The 8,112-nt window shown below is 43.3% G+C and overlaps 1 protein-coding gene and 1 long non-coding RNA gene across 4 annotated transcripts in view; one reads left to right on the top strand and one right to left on the bottom strand.

Moving 5' to 3' along the window:
• Window positions 1–3,322, bottom strand: part of LOC122553417 — a 29,037-nt gene extending 25,715 nt beyond the window's left edge. For 2 of the 3 annotated variants that reach the window (XR_006312704.1, XR_006312706.1), the window contains exon 1: window positions 2,497–2,615. This is a non-coding gene — a long non-coding RNA (uncharacterized LOC122553417). Of the gene's footprint in view, window positions 1–2,496; window positions 2,616–3,058 lie in introns of those variants that run through there. The other variant, XR_006312705.1, reaches the window with a different exon arrangement.
• Window positions 3,323–3,481: 159 nt separating this feature from the next.
• sel1l (SEL1L adaptor subunit of ERAD E3 ubiquitin ligase) overlaps window positions 3,482–8,112 on the top strand; it is a 47,795-nt gene continuing 43,164 nt past the window's right edge. The window contains exon 1 of the mRNA XM_043697156.1: window positions 3,482–3,730. Within this exon, the coding sequence (XP_043553091.1) occupies window positions 3,634–3,730 (97 nt within the window). The 5' untranslated portion in view covers window positions 3,482–3,633. The remainder of the gene's footprint in view (window positions 3,731–8,112) is intronic.

Genomic DNA, 8,112 nt, shown 5'->3' with positions numbered 1-8,112 from the left:
TTTTAGGGTGAGAGGGGAAAGATCTAAAAGAGACCTAAGGGGCAACTTTTTCATGCAGAGGGTGGTACATGTATGGAATGAGCTGCCAGAGGAAGTGATGGAGGCTGGTACGATTGCAACATTTAAGAGGCAGTTGGATGGGTATATGAATAGGAAGAGTTAGGAGAGATATGGGCTGGATGCTGGTAAAGATATGGGACTAGATTGGGTTGGGATATCTGGTCGGCATGAACAAGTTGAAACGGAGGGTCTGTTTCCATGCTGTACGTCTCTATGACTCTATAACTGTTAATAGAAGTGTTCTGTAGCCAAATATGCAGACAACACAAAATAGGTGGAAAGGCAGGTTGAGAGAGGGATACAAACAGTTTATAGAGAGTTACAGATATGTTAAGTAAGTGGACAAAAAGGTAGCAAATGGAATATAATGTAGGAAAATGCAACATTGCTCATTTTGGAAGAGAGGACAGAAGAACACTATTATTTCAATGGAGAAAAACTGCAGAAAACTGCAATACAAAGTGACTTTGGGGGTACGTGTGCACAAAATACAAAGCTAGCATATTAGCACAGGTTGGCCCTTACAGTCGGTTCTGATAGAATGCGATAATTCCGTTATGTAATCCTGCGTTACAAGAAAATTGCGCAATAGCCGCTCAATTTAAACTATTGGGGCCAGAATTGGATTATAACCAATACAGATAAGGAAAGCACACATTCAACAAGTAACGGTCTAAATTCTTCAATCACGTTAAGCCAATTCGTGTTGAAGGAACATGCATTATAGAAGAACCAACTGCATTTCAAGGAGATTGGAATATAAGAGAAGGGAAGTCTTATTACAACAAGGTGCTGGTGATACCACATCTGGAGAACTGAGAGCAATTTTGATCCCTTTATTTAAGGAAAGACATAATTTCATTGGAGGTATTTCAAAGAAGGTTCACCAGGATGATCCCTGGTATGGAGGGAAAGTCTTATAAGCAAAGCTAAACAGGTAGATCCTCTACTCACTGTAGTTTAGAAGAATGAAAGATGGTCTCATTGAAACTTATAGGATTCTTAAAGGGCTTAACAGAGTCAATGCTGAGAGAATGCTTCCCCTCATGGGAGAGTTTAGGACTAGATGGCATCATCTCAGAACAACACTGAGATGAGGAATATCTTCTCTCAGAGAGTTAAGAGTTTTTGGAACTCCTTACTACAGACAGCTGTGAAGGTAGAGCCTTGGTGTATTTTTAAGGCTGACAATGATAGATTCTTATCAGAGGGGGAATCAAAGGTTACAGGGAAAGGGCAAGAAAGTGGATGTGAGGAATGTTGGATCAGCAGTGATCATACTGAATGGTACAGCACAAGGAGCCATATGGCCTACTCATGGTCATTTTTCTTATGGTTTCACTGCAGTATAATCATGTCATAATCATAACTGCACTGTACACTAGTTTTGTTGACCTACAGAAGCCTGTTGTCAAACACTTCATGACGACATGTCAATCATTATTAGCTTGGCAGAATATGATTATCAGTTCCATAATTTTACATCAGTCTAAAAGCAGAGGAATAAGATATAGTCTTCCAGTAAACAATACTTGTCTTATTGCCAAGTAAATATTGAGTGCTCACCAATCCTTGCATATGATTGGCTCATAGTCAAATATAAAACATAAAAAGAAAATTTCAAAATGCAAATGGCATGAAATTTGTACCACAATAATTAGGGATAATAAGATGCCTGCGCAGGAATTGTATGTTGGTCCTAAAAAGGGTAATGCTAAAAAAAATTAAGCTTGACCCAAACTGATGATGTTGTAAGAATTTAGGTTGGGAAAGGCAGAATGGCAGTTTAGGATTTTATACAGGAGACATGTATCCAAAGTGTCTTTGCAGTCTTAATAACAACGTCTATCTTATAAATGATGTGGAGGTGCCAGTGTTGGACTGAGGTGGACAAAGTTAAAAATCACCTTCCTGGTGAAGGCCTTTTGCCGGAAACATTGATTCTCCTGCTCCTCCGAGGGTGCCTGACCTGCTGTGCTTTTCCAGCACCACACTCTCGACAAAGTTAAAAATCACACCAGGTTATAGTCCAACAGGTTTATATGAAAGTACAAGCTTTTGGAGTGTTGCTCCTCTTCGAAATCTTGTACTTTCAAATAAACCCATTGCACTGTAACCTGGTGTTGTTCGCTTTTTTAACTTTATCATACAAATGTAATTTGTACCTGTTTGCCATCATGCAACAAACAATATTTTGTTTAAATCGAGCTTCTTTTTAAGATCTGGGATGAATGCACTGTGTCTCGAGTGAAGTGGGAATGCAGTCATAGAGATGTACACAGCTTTCAAAACAGAATGGTATTGAAAGGAAAAATCAGTAACGGCACAGTGGAAAATACATGAGCCTTTAGATGCAGAAAAGACACTCAATGAACGACTTCTTTCCCTCCCTCCGAGCAGCCCAGCAGAGACAAAAAAACAGGCCAAAATGGTCACCTTCTTTGCCGTCCTATTGTTGGAAGGGTCTGTGAAATTTTGTTCTCTCCCACATTAAAAATCACATAACACCAGGTTACAGTCCAACAGGTTTATCTGGAAGTATAAGCTTTCGGAGCAGCTCCTTCATCAGGTTATTGTGGAGTATAAGATCTTAAGACACAGAATTTACAGCCAACGTTTACAGTCCAATGCAACTGAAATTATATGTTGAAAAAGTCCTGGATTGTTTGTTAAGTCTTTTAGAATGAACGTGCTTTCATATATAAATCACACAACTTTTAAAAAGTTACATTCTCGAGTACACTTTAACAACTGGCGTTCTCTACCACCATTGATTGAGGAGGGACACCCGATTTCAACACATACCGGCCTGCCTCCCTCCCTCCCTCCCACCTCAAAAGACAACGATTGAATGACGAATAAAATTCTCGAACAGCTCCCTGCGTTGGTCAACTCTAATAGTATGCGCAGGCGCACGCTCAACATCTCCCCTCCCGATTCCTGAGGAAGGACTTATGCCCGAATCGCCGATTCTCCTGCTCTTCGGATGCTGCCTGACCTGCTGTGGTTTTCCAGCACATTTTCCATCTCCCCTCCCGACCCAGATTTTGAATGCAGTACGTGACGGGAGATCAGGATCAAGACCTCCGCCTCCAGCGCCCCCACCCGGTGCCTGGGACACACTTTGCAGCCGCCGCCGCCCCCCTCCTCCAAAACCGTTATTCAGTAAAGAGCGCGAGGACCTCTCCGCGCCTGCGCTCCGCCTGCTTTTCCCCCGGCGGAGGGGGTGAGATGTGCTTGAGAGATTGCCGTGAGGGGAGGAGGAAACGTATGACCCCCATTGGCTGCCCGCCTCGAGCGCCGTCCAATGGCGAAGAGCCATGTAGAGGGAGACGTGGCGCCTCGCCGCTTTGAGCGATGTGTGGGAGCGGCTGATTGGTCAGCGCTCGGCTGGCTCGCTCGCTCGGCGGCCAAGGTGATAAAAGCCGCGATGGCGGTCATGGGTTGAGGAGGCCTGATCGTGGGTAAGGACTGGTCTCTGAGAAACAGGAGGAGGACGACGGCGGGAGCGGCAGTCTTCATCATCCGGAGAGAGGAGAAAAAAAAACCTAGGAGTGAAGTACAAGGAGAGCGATGACTGGGAATCAAATCAGGAAAGTCCGCATTTGGCCTCTGCTGTTACTGTTGCTGCTGCTGATCCTGGTGTCAGGGCCAAAGCCCGTTTCAGGGGGTGAGTAACCGGCCTAGTTACACTACTTCTCGGAGCACTGGGAGTATCGCTTCTCTCTCCGGGCATGGTTCCTGACTCACTCACACTCACTCCCACCACGAACTGTGTCTCAGATGTCGTCCTGGTTGAATGTAATCAAGGCCTTGGGCACTGACCGTCACACCTCTCACTCACTCACCCAGAGTAACCACTGATGGTGTGGCACTTTTTCATTGTTTCGCGTCTGCGCTTGTGATCCCACTTCATTTCATTTTTTTTAAATCAAGGGAAGCAAGTACGTTCACGATAGGCTGTATGGGTTGGCGATTGACTATTTTGGGTTGTGCAGTATGTGTCTTTTGTTTTAATCCGACCAGAACAGGCATATCTTGGAGCAGGTTGGGGTTTGAACTCACCCCTTCTGGTCTAGGGGCAGTATGACTGCACCACCAGAACCCCCCCGATTTTTTGGGGGGGGGGGGAAACCAACCTATAAGTTGCAATGTACTGCAGTGGCAGGTGAGACTTATTGAATCTGCTGACCCAGAGGCAGAGGTGCTTTCGCTGCGTCACAAGACACTGATATGTGATACCCTTCGAGTAACTTTGCTGCTGAGCCTAGTCATAACCACACGTGACACTTTGACAAGCTAAATTGAAAAATATGTCTGACTGCCATGAAAGAAATGGTTCACTAGTGTTTTTGCACCCAACTGACTTCAGGTTGCTTAACAGAGCACAAACTGCTGTTTGTGGTTGGGGCTATTAACTAATATACTCCAGGTTCAGTTGTTGGTCCCCCCCCCCCTCCTGAAAATGACTTTTACAAAGGTATTTGAAATGCTCCATTTTTGAGACTTTGAATATTAGAAGGAGCCCACAACAACAAAACTATTCCATCACAGCTGTCAGTGACCAGAAATTGCAGTGTGTTGGCATTAGCATACTGAAACCATTGTTTATTTATGTTGAATGTCAACCTTGCTCGTTAAAGGAGAATGAGGTAAAGCAATGGGTTATGTGAATGGATATGCTCCATCTACTATCTGAAGAATGCTGGTAATACCAAAATGTATTAATGTAAAATGTAACCTGCCACTACCAGAATGCACCGCAGAACAGGCAGAGAATGATACTGAGAAGCTGTCATGACTAGTGACTCAGGATCAAGAGTAATTGTTCATTTCACGATCTGCTAGCATAGCTTTGTTTATAAAATATGACTGCATACTTATTGTTGGTAATAATAATCGGAATGTTTTGTCACTTGAATACTTGCAACCTTACATTGAGTCAGTTCAGCCTTAATGCTAAAATGTCTTTGTTTTTACTTTTCTAACTTCATTTTAAAGTGAGAAAACATGGCCATTTAATGGGCAAAAGGAGCAAATTTTTTACTTTCTTAATACTTCCAGGGATATCCTTCAGAATTGTTAATATACATCAGGCTAATAAGCTCTGGTTGGATGGTTCGTATGTGGTTAACAACAAAATGGCCAAGATTCCTGTTCTGGCGTGATAGATTTTGATCAATCTCTTTGCTGAGCCGAAGGTAATTAACGAGGTTTCACTGGCAAAAAAATAAGTGCCAAGAAAACTGTTTGGCAGACAGTGAGGCCAGGGCATGCCTTTGGGCAGTGCATATATGACACATGACATCAGCATTTCAGCCAAAATGGCTCTTGGTACCAGCTTGATGACAGGAAATCATTGCGAAGAGACAAAGCTTACCATTCACTAAAAGCAAAGTCTCTAAGATGCAAAATAAGAGGTTACAATGTTGAGAGATTATTTCATCTGGCTAATGAGCCAAGAAGTAGGTTCATATTCCAGACATAAGGTATTGCCATTTAGGTTGGAGGTGAGGAAATTTCTGTTGTGAAATTTGAGCATAAACTACCCCCAGAAAACAGTGAGCATTGGTGTGTGTGGGATATCGTGTCTCTAACTTGGTTTGAGTTTTTGAAGAAGTAACAAAGTGAATTGACTAGGGTAGACTGGTGGACATGATCTATCTAGACTTCAGTCAGGTATTTAACAAGGTTCCTCATTGTAGACTGTTAGCAAGGTCAGATCATACGGATTAGAGGTAGAAATAGCTATTTAGATACAGATCTAGCCATTTGGATACAAAGGGCAGCACGGTGGTTCAGTGGTTAGCACTGCAGCCTCACAGCGCCAGGGGCCTGTGTTTGATTCCAGCCTTAGGTGACTGTCTATGTGGAGTTTGCACATTCTCCCTGTGTCTGTGTGGGTTTCCTCAGAGGGAAATGGGTCTGGGTGGGTTCTGTTTCCATACTGTAGAGAAGCCAATCTAATCAGGAAGCTAATCAGAACTGGCTCAAAGGTGGAAAACTGGGTGGTGGATGGTTGCTTTTCTGACTGGAGGCCTATGACCAGCAGTGTGCCACAAGGATCGGTGCTGGATCCACTGCTTTTTGTTGTATACACAAATGATTTTGATGTGTACTAGGAGGTATGGTTCATACGTTTGCAGTTGATACCAAAAATGGTGGTGTAGTGGACAGCAAAGAAGGTTACTTCAGAGTACAACAGGATCTTGATCAGATGAGCCAGTGGCTGAGGAGTTGCAGATGGAGTTTAATTTAGATAAATGTGAGCTTCTGCATTTTGTAATGAAACATTTCAGGGCAGGACTTACAGGCTTAATGATAAGATCCTGGGGAGTGTTGCTGCACAAAAGAGACCTTGGAATGCTGGTTCATAGTTCGTTAAAAATGGAGTCACCAGTAGATAGGATAGTGAAGGAGGTGTTTGGTATGCTTGCCTTTATTGGTCAGTGCATTGCCTATGGAAGTTGGCAGGTTATGTTGCTGCTGTACAGAACATTGGTTAGGCCACTGTTGGAATATTGTGTACAATTCTGGTCTCCCTGCTGTAGGAGGGATGCTATGAAACTTAAAGGGTTCAGAAAAAGTTTCCAAGGCTATTGCCAGGGTTGCAGGGCTTGAGCTATAGGGAGAGGCTGAACAGCCTGGGGCAATTTTCCTAGAGCATCGGAGGCTGAGGCGTGACATTAGAGGTTTATAAAATCATGAGCATGAATAGCATAAATAGATAAGGACTTTTCCCTGGGTTGCTGGAGTCTAAAACCAGAAGGCAGAGCTTTAAGCTCTGAGGAGAGAGATTTAACAGTGTGAGGGCGGCAATTGTTTCACGCAGACGGTGCATGTATGAAATGATCTACCAGAGGAAGTAGTGGCAGCTCGTGCAAACACAACATTTATTAGGCATCTGTATAGGAAGGATTTAGAGGGATAGGGGCCAAATGCTGGCAAATAGGACTAGATTTATTTAGGATATCTGGTCAGCATGGGCGAATCGGACTGAAGGATCGGTTTCTGTGCTGTATATCTCTATGGCTATGACTGAGTTTGGAGTTTACTTATGGTCTTACAGAATGGTGGAGCAGACATAAGAACCTATGATGCCCTTTAAGTTTTTGAACAATTCTTTTGATCTGCTGAGAATGCAGTGTCCAGGTTTCCGCTGCCTTGTATCCATTTTTGAGGTGAATCTTTACCAATAAAAGGAAGTGCTTGCAAGGAGAGTCCTGTAAGCACTAAGTTGCTATTGACTTCCTTGGTGAGAGCAGTCAGCCAATCAATTTCCAAGTCTTAACGCGAAGGGCATAATTTGTAGCAAGTAGTTTATGATCAGTAAGCATTTTGATGTTAGTGGCATAATGCAAGTTACTTTGTAAAGTGAGATGTTTTTATCTTGTTAATTATGAAATACGCTGATAACTGAGTATATAATCTAATAGCAGGTGAAATGTGTTCTTGTCTCAGCCTTCGTACATTGGTTTGTAGAGATCCAGCAGCTGCTGCTAAAGCTGCAGACTTTTCCTGGTGGTAGAATATGTTTGAGGCTGGTGACAATTTTCTCAACACTCTGGTCAATTCTATTATTTATAGAGAACCTGATGCACTAGGGCCCAAATCAATGAGTATTGGATGTTTTATGACAAGTTGCTCATTCCCCTTTCATGAGAAACAAGCTGTGTTCTTGGGTTAAAGTAGATCAATGATTCCTAGCAATAAGGTGGATGTAAATTCGTCCTTGTGGTAGTCCAAAAGACCATAGAACATAGAAGAATACAGCGCAGTACAGGCCCTTTGGCCCTCGATGTTGCGCCGATCCAAGCCCACCTAACCTACACTAGCCCACTATCCTCCATATGCCTATCCAATGCCCGCATAAATGCCCATAATGAGGGAGAGTCCACCACTGCCACTGGCAGAGCATTCCATGAACTCACAACTCGCTGAGTAAAGAACCTACCCCAACATCTGTCCTGTACCTACCACCCCTTAATTTAAAGCTATGACCCCTTGTAATAGCTGACTCCATACGTGGAAAAAAATTCTCACTGTCGACCC

The sequence above is a fragment of the Chiloscyllium plagiosum genome, chromosome 10 (assembly GCF_004010195.1).
Source record: "Chiloscyllium plagiosum isolate BGI_BamShark_2017 chromosome 10, ASM401019v2, whole genome shotgun sequence".
NCBI lineage: Eukaryota > Metazoa > Chordata > Chondrichthyes > Orectolobiformes > Hemiscylliidae > Chiloscyllium > Chiloscyllium plagiosum.
The sequence above is the reverse complement of the archived record's forward strand: the minus strand, read 5'-3'. Positions and strand labels throughout refer to the sequence as shown.